This window comes from Boleophthalmus pectinirostris, unplaced genomic scaffold (genome assembly GCF_026225935.1).
Source record: "Boleophthalmus pectinirostris isolate CB_2022bp ecotype Guang Dong unplaced genomic scaffold, ASM2622593v1 HiC_scaffold_8, whole genome shotgun sequence".
In the NCBI taxonomy this organism is placed as follows: Eukaryota; Metazoa; Chordata; class Actinopteri; order Gobiiformes; family Gobiidae; genus Boleophthalmus; species Boleophthalmus pectinirostris.
Genome location: NW_026571515.1, coordinates 20,606,776 through 20,630,980, shown reverse-complemented (window position 1 = coordinate 20,630,980; position 24,205 = coordinate 20,606,776). Strand labels below are relative to the sequence as shown.

The window sequence follows — 24,205 nt, the reverse complement described above, 5'->3', positions numbered from 1 at the left end:
AAATGAAGATGAAATCGAAACAGCGCTTTTTGCACCTCCGCCAATGTAATATGGGAGACCTAGCGCCTGATATCAAGAGCTGTATATTAGCTTTTCAGGCAATGTTCTTTCATTACCTACTGTAGATAGATATGAGGCTTATAGCAAGATGTAACTAGAAACTTATTTTATTGTGCGTTTCGTATCAGCTTACATCTAAGGCTTGGTCAAGAAATCCACTGTGCACATTCACACATTGACTTCCTGTTCAGAAATCAAATCAATTCAAAAGGATGTGAGTGCATTTAGTGTATCCAGGCTTATGGGTGGCAATAAATAAGTTAGGTTTACTGGAAGACTGCAATTAACTTCACACTGCAGACAAGCATACAGTGCCAGCTACTGTTAAGAGATTTTACCTAGGGTTTTTGAGAGTTTCAGAAGTTTCTGTGAGCGCTGGCAGAGTGATTTAGGTTGTATTATTTTGCATGAGGCAGCTGATCTTGACCAAAAAGATCGATATGGTCATCAGAGGATAAGTGCATTGTTGACTTGTTGAACATTTTACGCATGTCAACCTACTTTATTTCATATTTTAGCTAAGGCTGGATATCATTAAGAAGTTGCCAGGATACATTCGATACAATATATTTCAAATCAGTTCGAAGTGGTTCAGTAAAAATAATGGCTAAATCATGGCTGTGAAACTAAAAGTTTTTGTCAAACTACTTCTTGTGCAAAGTGAATATGAAATATGCCCATGTTTAATCATTGAAACAGTGAAAATGTCAAATATGTTGCAAAAGCGAGTTTCCTTCCTCTAAACAAACAACTAAACTGTAGCGCTAACAAAATAATTTAGTAAAATAGACCAAAAAATACTTGATATATTGATACAGCACGATATCGATACTCTATCATCACATTAAATTATATATCGATATTTCAATATTTTTGCACACTCCTAATTTTAACAGCAAAACTGTTCTCAAATTCTTCATTGAAATTAATGAGACTTAACCAGAAGTTCCAAAGTGAGCGAGGCAGAATAAAGCCAATAAAAAGTTGACAGAAGTAACTTGCGTAGTTAACTTTAAGACAGGAGTGATCGCATTTGTGGACTATGAAAACTGACCTTGATAGTGTAGTGAAGTACTTGAACCAATTTTGTTTATCACTTCTGAAACATAGAATAGTAGAAACCTGAGTATATCTTCTGTTTTGTTTTAGGAGACAGATCTGAAATGTTTTATGACGATACACATGGTCCTCATAAAACCAACCATGTGTGTGAACTAAATGTGCACTCTTTCCAAACCACCTGCAAATGACTTCAAGTTTCTGCTCCCAGACCACATGAGGCAAAGCACTCTGTGCCGATTGCATCACCGGCTGTTTCCATAGCGACCAGTCCCCATCACCGGCGCTGATGTAGAGGCTAAAGCCCTCTCACTCTCACTGGGAAAGGAGCTGGGGGAGCACATCTGTATTACTTAGCGTCACTTCCAAATAAAGGCAGTCTTTATTAAGAGCTAAGTGGAAGTGGAGCCCCCAGGGAGTGCTAGAGCGGTATGAATTTCAACTCATTCTACTTTGATGTGACGTCTCATCCGTTCTATGGAGCCACTGTGTCCATATCCTGTCAATAGGTCATAGATCAGAGTGGCAGTCATGTTGGGGGTAGTTTGTCATGCTCTTTCCTTTTTTTACTCGAGTACAAATTTTGTCAACCTTATACACAAAATTATTACTGGCTTTAGATACTGTGTGGTAGTGTAGGACCTGTAAATATGTAGTTTCTCAAAAGTGGTACCCATCTCCTTTAGGCAGTATGTAGATTCTTTTGGATATCAAATAGTTGTTGAATATATAGACAATTTAATCAACAATTTTGGTCAAGAATGGTTTAAAACTAGTATAACTACTGTGTATACCTTTTCCAAACATCCAAATAAAGGTTCTTTTTGGCAGACCAGTGTGTTGTTTACAAATACCATGTGTATTCCTATTTTAGACCATGTTTTGAGCTAGTTTAGACCTGGAATAGCCCTGATTTAGATCTGCTGGTACTCAGAAGGACTAATATTTTCTTATGTGGTACTTTGTGTGAAAGGTTTGACAAGTACTGTGTTAAATTTTTGTTTCTGATGAAATTGACAGTAACACTGTTTTACACTCAGCGTTACCTTAAGTAATTATTTAGACTTCATCCTTTTACTTGAACTGATATATTTTGAAATAACACAGTACCTTTGGAATACATTTTATGTGTACTCCACCCATGGCCTTAACTCTCCTCTTGAATTCTCTCTTATCTCCGTCACTCTGTAAAGTTCACTACTGTCAATTATTAATGTGCACCTTCCCTGCTTTTTTCCAGGACTTTTTGCATTGTGGGTAAACCTATGAAATTATTCACAATACACTGGACCCACACTAGTCTCACTCCTGCAAGCAGCCACTTCTGTCGAGATGTTTTTTGCCAAGCTTTATTGTTTTTTACTACCTTTACGCGTGCCACATTGGTCCATTTTTTCCTGGTTTTGGGCTTTGTGTGAGGTAAATGTAACTAGGCAGCACAACAGTGAAACTGATAGAGCGCTCAGCTGCGAACAATGGCTTTGGGGGGAGCTTGTGCACAGAGGTGTAGAGGCGATTGCAGAGGAGCTGTTTCTACAGGGTCACATATATTGAAAGTGTCTGTCTGAATCGGAGCGGAGAAGGCAAACACAGTACACAGTGTGGCATATGCATTCTGCTTTGTGTAAGAGTGTGGGTGCTGTGCCAGTGCTTCACCATATACTAGTACTTCTATTTATATGCTGTAGGTTTGACTGGCAAGAGTTATTATAGAATGGTGACTGTGACAAGGCAACCAATCAATAATCATTTTTTTCTATCTTTGTTGAGACCAAACCAGATCAAGATACAGGTCAGATCTGTTGAGAGGCAATCACCACCAGAATGCATGTTTTTCTAAGTATTTTTGAACTATAAAACCACCCATAATTGACTAAATGTGAGGTCATACTGTGGAACATCCCAGGCAGAGCAAAGACATATACACAGAAACAAGCAGGTGACGGACCCCTAACAAATGTTACATAATGCACCTTTATAAAAGCATGAACAAAGACTTCATAATGAACAAATACTACTATAAAGAATGCATTAGGCTTAGTAACTACTTAATTAAGACCCCAATTCCTGATCCTAGCCATCCATCCATCCATCTATACTTTTTCTTCCGCTTTATCCGGGGCCGGTCTGAGCAGGGAGGCCCAGACTTCCTTCTCCACACACACTTTCTCCAGCTCTTCCGGGAGGATCCTGAGGTGTTCCCAGGCCAGCCGAGAGACATTGTCCCTCCAGCGTGTCCTGGATCTTCCCCGGGGCCTCCTCCCAATAGGATGTGCCCGGAAAACCTCTCCAGGGAGGCGTCCAGGAGGCACCTGGAAGAGCAGTGGCTCTACTCCAAGCTCCTCCCATGTGACCGAGCTCCTCACCCTATCTCTAAGGGAGCTGCCAGCCACTCTGTGGAGGAAACTCATTTCGATCGCCTGTATCAGTGATCTTGTCCTTTCGCTCATTACTCAGAGCTCATGACCGTAGGTGAGGATAGGAAAGTAGATTGAGCGGTAAATCGAGAGCTTTGCCTTCCGGCTCTGCTCCTAACCCATTCATCTAATAAAGAACACAGCTAGAAGTACAGCAAGAAGATACTAGGTTGTCCGGATTATGCAGGGAATTTCTGTGCGGATGTGGGGAGTAAGCAAAATGCCTGACGGAATGCCAATATAATACTGAACATGTGAGTCTGTTCACCAGTATGACCAGACATCTCCCTGAGTTCAGATGTGCACGATTGACAGGTGGATTAGCCAATCAGGGACACACAAATATGTATCAAAATAAATATGGCTGCTTACAAGGAAAAAAGAAAGTAAATAAAATCCACAGTGGAGTGAAATGCATTGTGGATTTCTGTAAAATCAATGAGCAAAGCACTAAACACCCACCAAAATATGCTGCCCAAGCTCCAGTGAATGATAGTTAGAATGCAGAGAACACAATACCTCAAAGGGAAATGCTAAATTTGTTATTATTCCACCCATATTGATATCCGTTTTATAAGTCTGAGTCACCTTGAAACCATTCTGGCAGACTTAAACAGTGTATAAATACTGTTCAACAATACAAAAATACAATATAAAAATACAATACAAAAAATCCACGAATTCCCTGCAGGGAGCACCAGGTTAAAAAGGACAGCTCCTCATTCCATTTTTTTTTTTTTTTTTTAACTTTTGAATAACTTTATTGTAAATCACAGGAGACATATTCAACAGACAGCTCTGACTACCTGTATAAAATCAAGTTGGCTTTCGACCTAGACATCAGATGCGTATTCTTGGCAGTGCGGTGTAACTCCCCCACACTTTCTTATGACATAATGCACTGTCCGCTCCCCGGGGCTCATGTCATGTTTAATGCCTGAGCTATCCAAACAAGAACCTAGCGTTACCTGTGACAAGCTCCAGTCGGACATGCTGTCTTCTCCCCCAATGGGATTTGCCAACTCAGCCTGCGGAGGAGAAAATAAATGCATGAAAGTGGAGCTTTTAACGCTGCAGGGACGGACAAAGATTACCTTACACACTGTTACGTGGACGCGCACACACAAGAATACAGCTCTCACGGCCGCTACTGAGCTGAGATTTGAGCCGAGAGTGGTGTGAGATGGAGTTTGCTAGAGTATTTGTTCAGGAAAATGGCTGTAGAAAATCTTGTCTTGTTTGTTGCAAGTGAGGAAAGGAAAGATTAATTTATATCACATATGTGTTGGTGGAATGGTTTTAGTTAGTCGTCCACTTTATCTATATCTTTAAAAAAAAACTCTTCCTTTGTGCCATGAACAAAACCATACCTGGAGTTGTGTTGTGCTACATTCCACATAGTTTAAGTAATCCTGTGTATCCACCTCTTCCTCAAATTGTATGGCATTAAAGAGCTCATATAGCACTATTTTATGATCTATGTCGTAGGGGTGTAAGAAAAAATGTATTCAGTGATGTATCGTGATACTTCATTCAATTCTCGAATCGATTCAAAATGGATCCGAATCACTTTTTTAAATAATATTCTTCACAATGATTCATTAGTTACATTCACTGTTCTCCTGATTTAAAAAAAAAAAAAGGATATTTATATTTATATTATAAAAAAAAAAACATGTTAGGGCATAAGTGTCTGATTTGAAAAAGTCAAAATAATTGGGCCCCACTTCTTTTCAAAAGTTGGCACCTTTAGCTGTAGTTGAGCCATTAGTTGACTGTATTATTAGATAATATATCAGGTATTGTTTTAGTATTGGGATATATCGTGATATATTGAATCGTGACATACGAATCATGATATGTATTGTATCGTCAGACTCAAGGCAATGCATGCCACTACTATGTTGTAATGTTTCCAAAAACATGTCTTGAATTGTGTTTTGTTTCATTCACACATGTTTAAAAGACAAACCCTGCATATTTAGTTCTTCTCATAAACAGAAAAAGGCTCTGTTCCACCTTGTGATGTCATGCAGTAATACAGGAAGTGCTATTAAACTCCATACAGCTTCACTAGAATCATTCAGATAATTTCAGCTCTGGAATTGACCGTTTCTACTAAACAAAAAGCTTTTAACTTGAAAAATCCCACTTCATGACATCACAAGGTGGAACAGAGCATTTTGAGCTTAGACATGTAGACTGACTGGATTACTAATTTCTCAACTGTGTGAATGAGACAAAACACAACTCCTTTCTAACATGGCTTAAAGCTACAAGTGTTAATTTTGCATAATATAGGACCTTTAAACTAAACTATCACCATGGTAACACCACCAAGCATACTGTAACATTCATGGCCAAGTAATACCACCTCCATGGAGACAATCAGGTGAGCTGGTGCACCTTTAACTATTAGTATTAGTCCTGCTGAACTCTTTGCTCCCTACAGCCCGACACTATGCAGAATACCTACCCTTGCCCTGCACGGCTGAAACCTTATAGGGCTTTGTTGCAGGTAAAGTAACACCATAACTGTGGGACATGCTCTCCTCATCCACTCTGCTGTCAGTTTTCTTCAATCTTCCTAGAGACAAACTGCCAATCACACAAGTTCACGACCGACAAACTCCACATCACCTGTTGACAAAGACTTTTTTTTTCTTAGTACCCCGTCAGTGAACTTGGATTTCCAGCCCCTGTAGATAACTCACTTTCTTGTTAAAAATCGGAAGTGTCAAATGTCTGTGTCCCGGGGAGCTGGTGGATTTTCCCAAGAAAGAACGGATCACTCCACAAGTATTCCGTTTGTGCGCCTGGTCTGGGCTGCACTTGATACCTGGACTTTGAGACTGCAGGCAGCTCGGTGTCAGCCTTTTGTCAGCTTGCATGGCTACAGGCAAGAAGGAAAACATTGCTCCAGAGATCTAACTTCTTTTGACATTCAAATTTTTATGCTAACTGTGTGTTTTATTCACAAGGAGTGTGACATTTTAGTGCATTTTAGGTTGTAATTGCAGAGCTAATTTACGTGTGGTGTTGCTTGATAAAATCTTGTATGTCAGAATAATCAGAATAAGTAAACTTATTCCTATATCCCTATATTACACAAAATTGACTCTTGAGCGCTTTAAGCCATGTTAGAATGTTGTTACCTCCTCAGAAACATACCCAGAGTAATCATTTAATATTAGTTTGAGTAGACCTTTATTATTAGTATGTCTACTAGGGTTGTGCAAAAATATTGAAATATTGATATATCGTATCATTTAATGTGATGATACAGTATTGATATTGTGGGCTGCAGTATCAATATATCACCAAGAGTATTCTTTGGTGTATTTTACTAAATTATTTTGTTACAGCGCTACAGTTTTGTTGCTTGTTCAGAGGAAAGAAACTCATTTATGCAACACATTTGACATTTTCACAGTTTTGTGGATTAAAATGTTTGTGTTTCATATTAATTTTGCTCAAGAAGTGGTTTAACAAAGACTTTTAGTATTACAGCCATGATTTAGCCTTTGTTTTTAATGAGCCGTATCAAATTGATATGAAATGTATTGTATCGAATTGAAAGCTCACTGTATCGAGATATGTATCGTATTGTGGCCTATGTATCGAGGTTTGTATCGTATCGCTAACTTCTGAATAAGTAATGTCTACTTCTCTAAAGTTCAGAATGCTCTGTTCCACCTTGTGATGTCATGAAGGGGTAGTTTTCAAGGTAACAGCTTTTTTACCTTCAGTTCAGTAGAGATTCTTGTGAAGGTGTATAACATGTATAAAAACAGTGGAGCACTTCCTGCATTACCACATGACATCACAGGGTGTAGCAGAGTGTTTCCAGTTTGAAAGCATGCAGCGTTTGTGTGTTAAATATGCATGAATGAAACAAAACACAACTCCAGATCTGTTTTTGATAATGAAACAACATTATAACATAGATCAGAAAATAGCGCAATATGGGCCCTTTAATGGAATAATTAGTATTACTTTATGTAACATACTACTATACTAATGCCTGAAGAATAATCGTGGCTTAGTATTGCTCTGTTAACATAACCCACAAGAACCACAAGTATATTAAGTTATTGAAGTCACTTAATCTTTTTAGAAAAGAAAAGGGTGAAATCAGGCAATCCGAGTATTTTTAGTAATGGATTCTAAGTGTTATTTACAATGAGATTAGCTGGCTTCATTTGAGTATTTAAAGGTTCACAGATGGTTGTTTCTTCTTTATATAGTGCAATACAATATGTGGTATTTGCTATCTTATTGGCTTGAGCCCAGTATCATATAGTTTTATTTCCAAATACACACAGATAATAAACTATCACAACTTTCCTTGACTATATATATTTAGAAATTGGCACAGCAAAACATTTACTTTGTACTTATACGAACTTGTATTTCTCTATGTTTTTATTAAAAATTGTTGACCTGAGACATTTTTAACAAATACCCACATTACAATATGGTAATGTTGATATAGTAGAGCCAATCATGAATAATATTAATAATAATAATACATCTTTATTTATAGAGCACTTTTAAAAACAAGCTTTACAAAGTGCATAGTGAAACAAAGAACAATCACAAAAGCATAAAAATAGGAAGCAAACAAAAAGAGACAATGAAGCAGACAGTCAGAGTTAATACAATAATACAATAATCAAAATTAAGGCTGTGCAATTATTTGAATTTTGATCACAATTTTGATTTGTGTGTCAAACAAAGTTGAAATGATAAAGCTTAACAAAGTTTATTTGGGGATTTTTTTATATAAATAAGTATATTTATTTTATTTTTTAAATATAGAGATTGTAGAACAGCTGGATATATTGTTTATTTTAGATACATTTGTGTTTTTATGCCTTATTTCATAGTATATTTTATTAATTTTTATACATCGCAAAACTTCTACTGTACTAAGGAACATATGTAGCATGTAGCCTATATTTTCAATTTAAAAGTTTTGCATGTTCTTTTTGAGAGAGAAATGCTGAATAAATGCATTGTGTAACTAAAAAATAATCGTTTTAATAATTGTGATTTCAATATTGACCAGAATAATGATGAGTGATAATAATTTTTTCCATAATCGAGCAGCCTTAATCAAAATAGAATCAAATCTTTCTGAAATAGTTATGCAACAAAGTGTATTTCGTCTATGGGCACCACAAAAGGGTAGGGACTTACACAAACACACAAAAACACATGGTAGAGGTTATAGTGCGCAGGTCACACGATGTTGTCAAACTATTTCTGGTACACAAGGCGCCACTGAACCATATTCTCACCCCTATAGTTTTCTCATACTCCCACCTGCCTGCCTCTTCTCTCTCTGAACACATGTGGCTCTTATCGATCCCATGCACCTCCACAGCACCGGGCCTTCACACTCCTGTGTCACCGCACCTTGGATCTGTGCATGTGTGCGTACAGCCCGCTACTACTACCACCTCCCGAACAGAATACAGATGCGCTCTCTTCCATTCCATACACCCCCCTCCTCCTTTGAGCGTGAGCCTGCCACAACACAGAGCGGCTCAGGTATCACTGTCAGGGCGCTCCCACAGGGAACACTGGGCAAGTCAAAAACAGCCTCATCGCCTGTCACTCCACGCACAGAGGAGAGTGTGTAGGGGGTGTGTATGCCGCGCACGAGCAAGCATGGAACCAAAAGGAATGGAAAAGAGAATCTGAAAAAAAGAAAATGAAATTGGGTATGCTTGCCAGACGTGCCAGGGGGTTCTAGATGTGTTGGGGACATTTACATTTTATTTGAAAATGTTACACGATGTGAGTTACAAAGTTGTCATTTGCTGGATACTGATACTAACACAGCCAACGCAAAAAAAAAAAAAAAAAAAACTTGTACGTGACTACACATGATATTGACTTGAATTGTTGCAGAATACCTTGGCAAATCCTTAAACTGTACTTAATAGGCCCAATCACTTCCTCATCATTGTGCCTCTGGGCTATTGTGAGAACTGATTGCAATAGAAAATAAGAAGTAATCAAAATACACAAATTACCATATCTCCATGTTAATAGTTTACAGCAGGGGTGTCTAAAATTTTTTTCTCCAGTGAGCTACTTTTACAAAACAAAAATACAAGGCAAGAAACTGAGTAAATATAAGAGCCACGGCAAGCTTTAGATGCGGTGTAGTTAGATGCAAATAAAATGTAAACCATTATCCAGTTATTATTGTGTGCACAAAATTAGATGATGATATACATTGGTAAAAGGCATTCAAGTAATCAAATTGTAGTTATTACTCAATACGAAAAAATCAGAAATCCCTTGGCGAGCTACTTTGAAAGGATTGGAGAGATTCTGGTACAGGTTGGAGACCCCTGGTTTACAGTGATGACCCCAAATAAGGGGGAAAAAAAAACACATAAAACAAAGTGTAAAACATTACTGAATTAAAACTTAAATGAGTTTAATTAATACATTGAGATGTGGTGTTTACTGGCCTGTGCTGTGGTGAAATTGTAGCGCATGATGATCACGACCAAGAGTGAAAAAGTGATTACGAGCTATAGTGACACACTGTGGACAAAGCATAATGTTATAATAATTTTCTCTGTTAAGGCTTTTTAAATGATTGAATATTGTTTTTGTAATATTGCCAAAGGACTTTTTGGCAGTTTGATTTAGCAGTGAAAGAGAGAGAATGATTCTTATAAACATCTGCAGTGTACAGTGGTTCATATTGTGTTAGTGAAATATACTTGATGCTGTGGGAATGACAACATGACAGTGTACTTCAACATATTCAACATAGTCCAGGAAGGAAGTTGAGGAAATAGGCAAGGTATGATTCAGAAATCCCTTGGTGAGCTATTTGGAAAGAGTTGGAGAGATACTGGTAGCTCCCAAGCTACAGGTTGGAGACCCCCTGGTGATGATTCCAAATAAGAGGAAAAAAACATGTAAAACTGAGCATAAAACATTACTGAATTAAAACGGCCAAACTTTCTAAAACTGTGGTTTAAAAAAAGTATGAAATAATTGGTGGGTGTCTTTGGACTCCATTGAAGCTGCACATTTTTATGCCAGTTCCCCCCTCTCCCTCTCTCCCTCTCTCCCTCTGCCTGTCTCCTCTGTCCACCGTTCACAGTGACTGCCCCAGCTGTGGGACATGCCACCTGCTCACTGGTCTGAGTGGACATGGTGGCTGCTCCAGCTCTGGCCTGGGAGTCCCTGATAAGAGCAGCTGTGTCTAACATGTATATCCTCTGACTGCATGTCCCGGCTTCAGAGAACTGTTTCACCAGCGTCATGTGCTCCGGCCCATAGATTTCCAATCAGGTGTGCCATCTCTTAAAACTGGGCTGCCAGAAGGCTTGCTTCTGCTGTCAGAGTCAGCATTGTGATAGGCCTTTTACTATAATTACTATATTGACTTTTCATTCAATATATGAAGAATGAGAATAAATTGTTTTCAGGACTCAATATTTGCCAGTGGGGAACATTTTAATAACCAGTTAGCACAATGGCTCATTGTTTAGTGGCTTTCAGATTATGGAATGTGATGATGGAAGGAAAAGAAAGCAGAAAATCAGTAACTAGAGGCTCTTAAATGTGATAAATTACTCCAAAAACAGCATAATAACAGCTTATTTTTATCAATAACTTGCACTTTTAGATGTTCGATCCCAAACTTCTATTAGTATGTATAAATTTCTATGAATGTATAAATCCTTCACCTTATTTTGATAAAGAGTATCATTATCATCAGTCATTATAATATGTATAAATTAAAGGGCTTGTATTACACTATTTTCTGAACTGTTGAGATATTGTTTCCTGGTCACAAACATACCTGGAGTTGTGTTTTGTTTAATTTACACATGTTTAAGACACAAACCCTGCATATTTAGGCTGAGTTCTTCTCTCAAACAGAAAACACTCTGCTCCACCTGGTTGATGTCATGTGGTAATACAGGAAGGCCTCCACTGTGTTTTAAGCTCCATACACCTTCACTAGAATCGTTTGGATCAGTTCAGCCCTGGAATTGCCAATCTGTACTGAACTAAAGGTAAAAGGAACTGCTATCTTGAAAACTACCTCTTCAAGACATCACAAGGTAGAACAGAGCATTTTGAGCTTTGGAGATGTAGACAAGGATTACTCAGAAATGTTGTGTACTGTAGGACCTTTAATCTATTACTATTATTTTTCATCGCAGCATTTCCGTATTTGCTACTGTGACAGGCCAGTGCAGCACAGTTCTACACCAGTTCACACTATTCTCCCTAATGCGGTCGGGCAGCCTGTTTGAGCAATGTCCCACAAAGTTTACTGTTTCCTTTTTCACACCTGATCAAAGTCGTGGACGCAGTGGGAAGCGCGGGCTCAGAGTCTTAGGAGCGGAGCGCGCGTCGGCTTACGATGTTTGGCTAACCTTGTGTTGTGTTTTCTTCCTGGACGGTGGATCATATTGATGTTTTGTATCTCTTCTAGGGATAAAGCCAACTGTCCTCAGTCGTCGGCATTGATTTTTGGAAGTTTTTTTTTTATCTCCAGTTGAAGCAAATTTTCTCAATAGACACAGCAGGCGGTGAGGGGAGTGAGTGACTGCCTGGCTGGACAAATTCTCCCTTGGATGAATTGGCGGCATCTGTTTTTCTTAGCGCTGTAGGATCACTGCTAATCCCCAATGCACTGGTGGTGTTGAGCTGTGTGTGCTGATTCAAGGGAACTTTTAGTGCGGCTAAATCCAGTCATTAAAACTTTACTAAGGACAAGCGCACTGCAGTAGAAAACAGAACTAAATGGAGTCTATAATTAGCTCACTTGGGTCTATTAGAAATGCATTTAATTAATACAGTGAGATGTGGTGTTTACTGGCCTGTGCAGTGATGAAATTGTAGCGCATGATGATCACGACCAAGAGTGAAAAAGTGATTACGAGCTATAGTGACACACTGTGGACAACGTTCAGCAAAAATGTAATAATCATTTTTTCTGTTAAGGCTTTTTAAATAATTGAATATCATTTTTGTAATAACGCTGAATGACTTTTTGGCAACTCTGATTTAGCAATGAAAGAGTGATTTTTATAATCGCTTGTGTTAACAGTAAAGTGAAATATACTTGATGCTGTGGGAATGACAACATATTCTGCATAGTCCAGGAAGGAAGTTAAGGAAATAAGAAATATAAATGAAGGAAATTGGATAGTTTTTGGGAAAGAATGTTCTTGGATTCTTTCCCAAAAAGAAATATTATTAAATATATCATTTGCAACTGCATCCTTCCATATAAGGGCTATTCTCTACCTGGAGTGTGCTAGAATATTATAATATTGATATTTCGTGATATTAAATTTGGTAAAAGAGTATTGATATTATTAGCTGCTATTTCAATATCACTGTGAGTAATTTTTGGTTAATTTTATTGAATATTTTTTTGACACTGCTACAATTTTGTTGCTTGTTTATAGAAAAGGAACTTGTTTATTCAATATATTTGTCACAGTTGCTGTTTTGATTCTTAAAAGTGGTGTATTTATTAGGTTTGTGCAGGTGTAGTTCAACAAATACTATTGTTAAACTCTATTAGGTTCTTAAAATAGTGTCTGTGTAAATTGTCCAGGTAGGAACAGTAGCAAAAAAAAATCAATTCTGTCATCTGAACAAAAGTATTTTTGAGTGAAGACTAAGGCTCTGCAAATAATTGAATTTTTTTGCGATTTTGATTTGTGTGCCAAATGATCTCCAAACTTATATAATCGAATTGAAAAGATACATTTTAACAAAGTTTATTTTACATATTTTTTCTATAAATCAGTATATATATATATATTTTTTAAAATATTGTAGATTGTAGAACAACTGGATATATAGTTTATTTTGGATACAAAACTGCTCTAAGCCTATATTTATTTTCAATTTGTTAGTTTTTTTGAGAGAGAAAATGCTGAATAAATACATCGTGTACCTAAAAATAATCCTTTGAGTAATTGTGATTTCAATATTGACCAAAATAATCATGATAATGATTTTTTCCATAATTGAGCAGTCCTGGTGAAGACGTTTTACAGCTTATCTAAGCGGCTACTTCAGTTTTAGTCAAATTGCCGGTGGGCACTTCCTTATATCTGCCTGAAGGGAAAAACGTCTTCACTCAGAAATACTTTTGTCCAGCTTACAGTATTGATTTTTAAAATTTGTTTCATTCTATGGTCCTTAAAATAGTGTTATATAGCATGTGCAATATTATTGTAGTACAAAATCATCTCATCATACCATGAGCCATGTATTATGTATCACATTGACTAGTGAGTAACAGCACTATTCTCTTCCAAGCTTGTTACATGTTGGCAGCCATCTTGTTTGCGGTTTCATTACATCTACTTGATTTCTCATCTTTTTCTGCTCTTCTTGTCTTTTCCAGGCTGCAGAGGGATGCTGTGTGGTTTCGGTGCAGTCTGCGAGCGTAACCCGACTGACCCATCCAAGGCCGAGTGTGTGTGCAAGAGAGTGGAGTGCCCCCTGCTGGTGGCCCCTGTCTGTGGCTCCGACTCCTCCACCTACACCAATGAGTGCGAGCTGGAGAAGGCCCAGTGCACCAACCAGAGACGCATCAAGGTTCTCCGTAAAGGGCCATGCTGTAAGTCTCTGCTTTTCACCCACTCTCACACCCTTTAAATAGACCTCATAATGAATTCAGTTAGCCTGCCAGAGCTGCCACTTCCAAGTACATTTGCTATTTCCAGTACTGCATGGGGAACCTCTCAACCTTCTTATGCACTTGTTTCAAAGTAGTCGGCAACGTGATGAAGATGTGTTTCGAAATCACATGAAGGCTGCAAAGTCATTAATACACGTGGGCTAGAGGGCAGAGCATTTTAGCAGCTAGTGTTTGGAATTAGTGTCCTATATATGATTATCTAGTGTGAAATGGTTTGAAGAAAGAAGCGACTGTGAGAAGTTGCCAGGAAGTCCCTTGTGAAAGACCCTTCGAAGTACTGTACGAAGGCTTTGTAATTGTGTTTCTGATTTCATTTTATTACAAAGATGAGAGGCTGACAAACAAGACAGACCTTTCTAACCATCATGTGAAGTGACAAAATGTCTCAATAACTAGTAAGAGAAGAGACAGATAACTCTTGACTAAGAAGAATTACAGATTCACATGCAAAAACAGTAGTGTAAGTGTAAAATCCTAGAGGACGTGTGCTCTCTGTAGAGCAGTGTCTTCAAAAACAAAAACTATTTTTGCCAGGAAAATATATTTTCCTTGATGAAATCCACTCAACTTTATTTTCAAGTAATATAGTCTACACTGAAATGGAAACATTTTATTTATTTTCATTTACAACAGTATACATTTATAAGAGTACTGAATAGTTATTGTCTGCAGAAGTCTGTTATTTATACACAGCAGGACGCATCAAATAAATAGAGTAAATGAATTTGAAATAAGTGGGTGGGATTAAATAAATTGTTAAAACTTCTTCTCACTTCTTCCAACATACATGATTACGTAATGTTACAATGCCATGTATAGATTTATCTTTTGTCTGCAGTCTTCAAAATGAAACTAGTACTGCTATTACTATTATTATTATAACTTCATAAACTCTTTTATTAGGCAGAACTGTACTGCACAGCTGAAGTGCCTCCAAGGGTTTGCATTTATTCACATAATAAATAGGTCTAGCACAAAGATCCATGTGTTATAAAACCCTGACCATTTCATAAAATGACCTGAACATGTACAAGTACAGGCTGCTTCAGTTGTCTTTGGGTTTTCTGATTGACCTCAAAATAATGATTGTATTATAAGTCCACAGAAGGACAATGAAAAAAAAAAGTTATTTAAACCTAATACATTTTCCAATGTTGTGTCTCTAGCTACTTTTAACGGATTTTGTCCTGCATTATGGAAAATCCCATGATGCTTAGAGTGATGATCAGTTTAATTAAAATAGCTTGTAAGCGTGGATATAGGATATAAAATGCACATAGTCATACAACCTCACATTTGACCCAGGTATTTCACTATTATCTTGTCATTTAAGTTGAACAAGTGTACAGCTCATTTCCTGGCAGCTTAAGTAAATGCTTTGTTTATCTGAGCTTTGCCATAAAATCTTGGAAATATATGGAGGCCATTCATGTCGTGGTCCATGGAGCAGGGTGAGTGCCTGTTATATGAACTGTTGCCATTAGCTGTATTGAGCGCTGTGAGAGGTGAAATTGGTGCCTTTGATCCAGAGAAAGATCAATGTCAGTATAGGATCAGTGAATGTACAATATTTCAGAAAGTAATCTGACCCGAGCTGGCAGCTTCCATTAGGCTTCAATCAGAGAGCTGTAGAAAGGGCAGTCAGTGGAGGTGTGTTACAGAAAGTGCGGGAAAGAGAGTAGGCCGGGGTGGAAGTTTGTTCTTTTATATTGTATGCAAATCACATTATTGACCAATGTTGTAAATGCGCTCTATGGCTATGTTCACTCTGAGCTAGTATTAGAAGTTCAAAGCTAAAGCTGGTATTTGAATGCATATGAGATTTATGCATATATATATATGTATATATGTGTGTGTGTGTATACAATATATATATATATATATATATATATATATATATATATATATATACACACACACACATATACATACATAAATAATGTTATTGTAGCTGCTGTCTTGGTGAAGTATCAGAGTATTGATACTGGCAGCTGATATCATCACTATTCCTTGGGGGTGGGGGGTAATGATAACACAGGCACAGCTCTGTCTGACGCTTTGTTGGACTTTAATTTAGTCTTGATTTTAACACAATTTGACAATAAACAACTGACTTAGCGGGAACTTAAACAAGTGAGGTAATTTGTGCTGTTAAACAAATCCCACTCAAATAATATTACAGTCACAAGCTAACTATCAGCCAAAAGTACTTCACACTCACCTTAAAAAAAAAATTAAAAAATCAAACACCTGAACAAGAGCATGAACACTTGTGTTGATCACAAGGTTCCTGAAAATGTGCTGTTTAAATAGATTTTGTATTTTCTCTTGGGTTTGCTAATCTGTGCATTGTTTCACCATGGTAAATAATGGATATTCCAACATACGCATACAAGTAGAGCACCCCCAGCGTGATGTCACTACAAAGCATCAATATGGATATTATATGCAACAAGTGCAATCTTATAATTCAAGTGCAAAAAGGATATAGATGGAAATTTCAGCACTTTTGTAATAAATTTGCTATCCATTTGCATATTTACAGGCAGATTTTAGTACATTTCAGACAGAATGACATAATATTAGGGCTGGGTGTCATTAAGAAGTTGCCGATACGATACATACCTCGATACACAGACCATGATACGATACATTACATACGATAAAATATTATATAATATAATATTTCAAATTGATTCGATGTGGTTTAATAAAAATTAAAGGCTAAATCATGGCTGTGATACTAAAAGTCTTAAAGCCACTTCTTGTGCAAAGTTCCTATGAAACACACACATTTTAATCCTCAAAACAGTGAATATGTCAAATAATGTTTACTTCCTCTAAACAAGCAAAAAAACTGTAGCGCTGTACCAAAACAATGGTGATTTACCGATACAGCAGCCCATGATATTGATACTGTATCATCACATTAAACGATACGATATATAAATATTTCAATATTTTTGCACTCCCCTACATAATATAGTACAACTATTACCAATGCCATGATAAAAAATATATATCCATATTTAAGTTACCCAGTTTTGCTCACCCCTTATTAGGCTGATATTTGTCTTTTGGTCTTATTCTATTAAAAATAATTCTACTGCCCAGTACTTTTAGAACTCTATGTTATCACTGTTCCCTTTGTCAAATACATTCTATCAACTTGTAGCACGATTGTATTATTATATCTTCACCAGGCGCCATGATCTGTTTTTTTCAGCCTATATCTCTAGTGTCATAATGGCTGATCCGCACATTCTCATCTGCAATTTGAAAATTAAAATCTCCCAATTTCTAACACTGCCTGAATAAATTTGATTAGCAAATCTGCATTGAGGCTTAAGTTGATATTGTTTGGTTTGGCTTTTCTCATTGGAGCTAACCCGAGCCAATCTTGAAATCGGCAATATCCCGTTAGCGGCACTAAACTGAACCATTATTGTGAAGAAAATGGATTTATATTAGGCCCCTTCTTCACACAACAACCCCTTCTCTTTCTGCATTTATTCCTCCAATAATAAAACACGTTCCCATTATGTCCAACCCATTGTCTCTCCAATATGGCCGCTCTCCCAGTGCTTAAGCGCCACCTGCACTCTGCCGAACAAAAAGTGTGCTTCTCCCCCAGGCCCTGCGGCGGGTGCATGGCTCTCGTTGCCACTCTTTAGAATAGCCGGGCCGTTCCAGCTCGTGAGGGGGGGTCCTGCCAACATTGCAACACTGCAGTAGCTTGGGTAAATAGCCCTAGTACATTGTTGTCAGTGTGGAGTCTGAGCTGCCAGTGTGGGCCCAGTGCTGATTCCAGGGCTCTGATTACAGTACCTGGCACTAATGATGAGCACGGTGAGTGTTCAAAGAGGGAGGAGGGGGATGGAGTGGCTGAGAGTGGACAGGAGAGGAATAGACATGAGGAATAAATGAATATGTGTTGAAATAATAGGCACAGTTTTATGCAGAATACACTCCAAATAGAAGCTAAAATCGAGAAGTTTGAGGCAGGGGAGGGCTGTTTTGATTGGCTGATGCAACAGACGTGGACAGCTGTGGCTCAGCGGTTAGAACATTTGCCCACAAACCCAAAGATTGGTGGTTCAAAGCCAGTGTTTACCATTACATATTGTTGTTGTGTCCCTGGGCTAAGCATGAAGTCTTTCTGTGAGTGATTTTAAGTGTTTGGAGGGGTCATGTTTTTCACCCAGTCTGCCCCACCACTTGCCAAACTTTAGATGATCCAACCACAGCTGCTAATTTGCAGCATGTGTCCCTGTCGCTCAAATGCGGAAAACATCTCCTCTTGTGTCATTCAGAATAAAATATATAACTTCCTTCTCCTGAATAAGTCATAGTTTGGTGCTTCAATTGTTTATTTCTCCTTTTTTTATGTGTAAGCAGCCATGTTTTATTTGGCACAAATGGAGCATGCGACTCTCTCTTTGCTTATTGCACTTTTTTGCCAATCAAAGATACTGAAATTCTGGGACCTGGTAAAATTTAAAACATGCCAAGTCTTATTTAAAGTGAAACACAGCCTGCTCCCAGATAACATGCAAAAACTGTTTTGCACAAATTAATCAAATATAACCTGAGAGGTCAAATGAATTTTAAAAAACAATTCTCTTGAGCATGTGTGGAGTAGACTTGCACTTCAAAAAAACAATATAAATGTCAAATCCTACAGAAATCCCTAGAAGACTATATATATTGTCTTCACAAGTAAACCACGACTATGAACTAAACACATGCTTTTCTTTAACATTTATCATTATCTTTTATTTTGATATGATCATAAACGATACATTTTGTGCCTTCTTTATCGTTGTTATTATTTTGTACGACCATAAACGAAAACAAAAGTGGCATCAAAAAAAAAAAAAAAGAAGATAAGAACCAAAAACAAACAAAAACAAAAAACAAAGATTGTATCTGTTCGAGGAGTTAGTTTATGGAACAATCTGAGTGATGATTTTTAAAAAGTCTAACACTGTAGAAGGTTTTGAAAAAGGATAAAGCATTATGTTTTGAAAGATATAGAACTTCGGAATGAATTTTGCATAAGTGAAATTGTAAATACAAACTTGCTGTTCAAACTCTGTATTTCTTTCTTGGAATTCAGTCATTGTTTAGAAGGGTTAGGCATTATAAGTACTTTTTACTTCAATCTAAACCCTTTCGGTCATGATCCATGAGGTTGTAGTCTATGTTTTGTTTTGTTTTGCTTTGTAGTGCTGCAAAATGACAAAATAAAATTACTGTTTGTCACTCATACCCCCTGAAATCAGGGACACAGGACATGGCTCCAAATGCACGGCGTGTGGTTCTGGCCAGATAAGTATTTTATTTTTTAATATACAGCTTTCAAAGGAGATATTCGCCAAACATTTAAAATAATAATAGGCAACTGATTCAAACTGTCTGCATCAAAAGAAAGATTACCCAATATTTTTTACCTGATTAAATTATTCATTCACCTTAGATATTCTTTGGAGATTAGTTTTTGTTTCATGTTTCAATCAGTGTACTTTAAAGCCGTATCTCTTTGTATGGCCGAGACTCGAAGCACAGAAGTGTAATAATAATAGTGTAGGGAGGTCTAAGGCCATCAACAGCCCTGCAATTACCTCTGCCAACTCCCGCAACCCAGACACTCGCGCACAATAAATAAGTACAACATATTCATAATGACGCTGCTAATGATAGTATTGCTGTATACTCGTTGGCAGACTTCCCATAATGCATTGCAGCTGTGAAGAAGAATCATAACCGTATTTCTAATCCTTTGTTGGCTGCACTTTGAACATATACTATTGTAATTGTAGTAGTGGTGGTGACCTGCTGCTAATAAATGTTCAGGTCAGGGCATCCATTTGAACACAGTCAGTGTTATTTAAAGTAACGCATAGGCTAAAGTTATTGACCTACAAGTACAGATACATGGATTAGTACAAAGTAGCAGACAAAGAATATCCTGAGCCATCATAGTAGTAGTAAGACTAGTAGGAGGAGTAGTAGCAGTAGTAGTAGTAGTAGTAGTAGTAGTAGTAGTAGTAGTAGCAGTAGCAGTAGTAATAGCAACAGCAGTGGTAGTAGTAGCAGCAGCAGTAGTAGTAGTAGTAGCAGCAGTAGTAGTAGTAGTAGTAGTAGTAGTAGGAGTAGTAGCTGTAGTAGTAGCAGCAACCGCAGTAGTAGCAGCAGCAGTAGTAGTAGTAGTAGTAGTGGTGGGAGTAGTAGTAGTAGTAGCAGTAGCAGTAGCAGCAGTAGTAGTAGTAGTAGTAGTAGCTGCAGCCATAGTAACAGCAGTAGTAGCAGTAGCAGCAGTAGTAGTAGTAGTAGTAGTAGTAGTAGTAGCCATAGTAACAGCAGTAGTAGCAGTAGTAGTAGCAGCAATAGTAGTAGTAGTCCTGTTAGTGGTGTAGTCTTCAGTTTTATCTCCTTGAGTTAGATCTACCTGAAGTGTCATGGGGATTTCTATATCCTTCCTATTTTCGAAACCCCAGGCTTTCATAGTTACACAAAAGTTACAACAATATATATTCATGGGTTTCAAGCTCTGGCCACGGTCCTGCATGACGAGCATAGTCATATCAACTAAGAAACTCAAAATATTATATCTTTGCATGAGGAAATGTTCACAGAAAACTTTCAAATCAAAAAATGAATTATTTTTCTGAAATCCATGAATATAATATCATTTAGTTTTTAGACTTAGACAAACATTGATCCACAAGGGAAATTATTTGGACATAGTAGCTCACACATCACAATATTTAGGATGTAATTCCTGTAGTAGCAATTGCTCAGAGATGTTACACACAGCTGTTTTTGTTGTTCTCTTGGGCAAGACACTTCACGCACAACCAATAGTAGTAGTTTTAGTAGTCGTAGTAGTAATAGTAGTTGTTGTTGTAGTTTTTCTAGTAGTAGCTGTTGTTATTGTTGTTGTAGTAATAGTTGTTGTTGTAGTTCTATTAGTAGTTGTTGTTGTTGTTATTGTTGTTGTAGTTGTTGTTGTTATTGTTGTTGTAGTTGTAGTAGTAATAGTTGGTGTAGTTGTTCTAGTAGTAGTAGTTGTTGTTGTTATTGTTGTAGTTGTTGTTTGTAGTAATAGTTGTTGTAGTAGTAGTTAGTAGTAGTAGTAGTTGTTGTTCTTATTGTTGTTGTAGTTGTAATAGTAATAGTAGTTTTTGTAGTTGTTGTACTTACATTGCTCTTCTTAGTCAAGAATACTGTACATAATGTTCATATTTACCAGCTCTGCTTTCATGAAACATATTTTTTTGTGGATTTGAATGATGTCCCGCTCTGCCTTGCTGCACACCTCTTACCTCCTCTTTTCATGTGTGCTATTTATTTTCAGCTACATTTGTACGCTGTGGTCAATTCAATACGAGCAATTATCGTCAAGTATGTGCCAACTACTTATCCAGCTGTCGTGTGGCGGTTTATTTACCTTAGCTTTTATTGCTACAGCCCTGCTAAAAGCTCCCACGCATGGCCAAATGACTCTAGTCAATGGGCAGCGCACTGACTGAGGACTCTGGTACAGGGATGAGAGGTCTGCGCATCTTGATTTGTGTAAAAGTGATCATGACTTGGAGGCAGAGATTTAGGGATAGATAAGCCCTAGGTAAGAGGATAAACTGAACATGGCCAAGAAGTACGACCGATATTCGCTCACCAATCACATTGTTTTCGTGTTACCAAATGACAATGAGGAAAACATTAAAGGGCCTATATTACGCTATTTGCTTGATTGATCTATGCTAACATGTTGTTTCCTCATCAAACTGAGAACACTCCTTGTGATGTCCGGTGATAATACACGTAATACAAGTGCTCCACTGTGTTTTTAATCTCCATAAAGCCAATGGATCATTTCAGCCCTTGAATTGCCCTTCTCTACTGACCAAACGATAAAAGATAGCTATTGACTTGAAAACTGCCACTACATGACATCACAAGGTGGACCTTTGGAGATGTAGGCATACTGATAATCGGAGATGGGACCAAGTCGTTGTTTTGCAAGTCTCAAGTAAGTCTCAAGTCTTTGACCTCAAGTCCGAGTCAAGTCCCAAGTCAAATACAGGCAAGTCCAAGTTGAGTCTCAAGTCACTGGCCCATAAGTCCAAGTCAAGTCCAAGTCATCTGCTTTGAGCTTTAAGGCATTTCAAGTCTTTAAACCAAAATACCAAATGTAGCTTAGATTTTTGCAATTTGTGTGAATTTTAAACTTAATTGTACTTAAAAAGTCATGGTATATTTATATATGAGTATTTATAGAGTATGTAAGAGTTGTAGAAATTAATTTATTGACAAGATCTTAGTTTGAATCATTACGGTCAGAATAAAAAGAATTCACATTTAAAAGTGCTTCCCAAGTTTTCTCCAGTCACAGGCCTTGAGTCCGAGTCATGTCCCAAGTCACTGACCTTCAATTTCAAGTTGAGTTCCAGGTCTTTGTCAGTTTTATCATGTCAAGTCTCAAGTCCTAAATAGTGACTCACTTGCAAGTCCCCACGTCTGCTGATAATGCAGGATTACTCAAACATGTGTGAATGAAAATGTAAACACTAATATTAAACATGGCATCTTTCCATGCAATTAGACCTCTGCATCCAAACATGTGCATTCAACAGTATTCATGGTGAGCAATACCTAGATAGTGTCTGGGTGGAAAAGGCCAGCTGAAGTCAAGTGGCATGTACTCATTCTTTTTCCACTAAATTTAAGCGGCGCATGGGGTCTGGACAGGTCATTCTGCAAAGATTACGGAGATGTCAGGTGTGATGGAGGAGCGGTGAGGAGAGGCAGAGGAGGCTGCAGGCTGCTTCTTGCTGAGGAGAGCAGGAGAGAGCAGGAGCCCGGGGAATCACAGCACTTTTAACTTGAAGAATACTGTGGGCGGCTGGATTGGTGCTTTTGTGCACAGCCCGGTTTGACTCATTCCATTTGAATGGCGGTGTAAGTGAATTGGCCAGCGTTCTGAGAAGCCGTCATGTCCAATTCAAATCAACTCTCCGAGTGTTATCTGGTCCTCAGGAGAGCAGACAAAAGAAGTTTTCTCTGCTAGATTATCCCCTTTTTACTGGACGCGTTTTTGACTGAGCATTTGTTAAAGCAGGGGCAGGTTCTTCACACTGCGACTCAGCCTTAGATAGCTCCCATAGGCAAACTTCCCTTTTACTACAAATTCAACCTCAAAAGTGTTGATTTCTTGGCTGTCAGAGCTTCAGCATAAAGCCTGAAAATGTTTTGGGCAAAATTGGATAAAGGTACTCCGATCTACAACCTTTTATCCAGACTGCAAATGTGCACTATTAAGAAATGTTTGAAAGCTACTTCTGCATGCAATCGATCAGACTTATTTTGGCAAACATTCGGATGTGAAAATGAGTCCTGTAGAGATATGTTTTCACAAAAATATATTTTTCTATGTATTAGTTTAAATCGCCCACTTATTATTCAGCAGCCATTAAAATCTGGGAACATTCCACTATTTTTGTACGCTTGGCCACTGTATGCTGCCTTCACACCTGATTGCACTGGCTCATTTGTTTCTTGGACGATGTGAGGGTGTCTTATTGAACACTCGTGCAGTCTTAAGAAGCAGGCCAAGAAATGGAAAAGTCTCAGCTGGCTCCTAATAAAGCATTGGCTTGTTTTGTTACTGGTGTGAACGCAATGCAAAGTAATTTTCACCACTTTAAAAAGAGCATATGTGTTTTATACCAGCAGGGAAATTGCTATTAAAAGTGTTTATTCTAAGCACTCATGCAGATATAGAAACACATGCTGGACAGAAAGGTGCAAAATTGCCTTGTGCAAAATTACAACTGAAGTAGTTTTTTTGGTAAGTATGTGGAGTTTAAGATTAGGGCTCTTTTAACTTTGAAAGCAAGAAAAACATAACACTTCACTGCTTTTTCATGGCTAGTCTGAATCAAGTTGG

At 37.8% G+C, this 24,205-nt stretch overlaps 1 protein-coding gene across 1 annotated transcript in view; it reads left to right on the top strand.

Annotated features, from left to right (window-relative positions):
* The window catches only part of agrn (agrin), a 434,659-nt gene that overhangs the window by 244,507 nt on the left and 165,947 nt on the right, over positions 1–24,205 (top strand). The window contains 1 exon segment of the mRNA XM_055166184.1: positions 13,957–14,172. Within this exon segment, the coding sequence (XP_055022159.1) occupies positions 13,957–14,172 (216 nt within the window).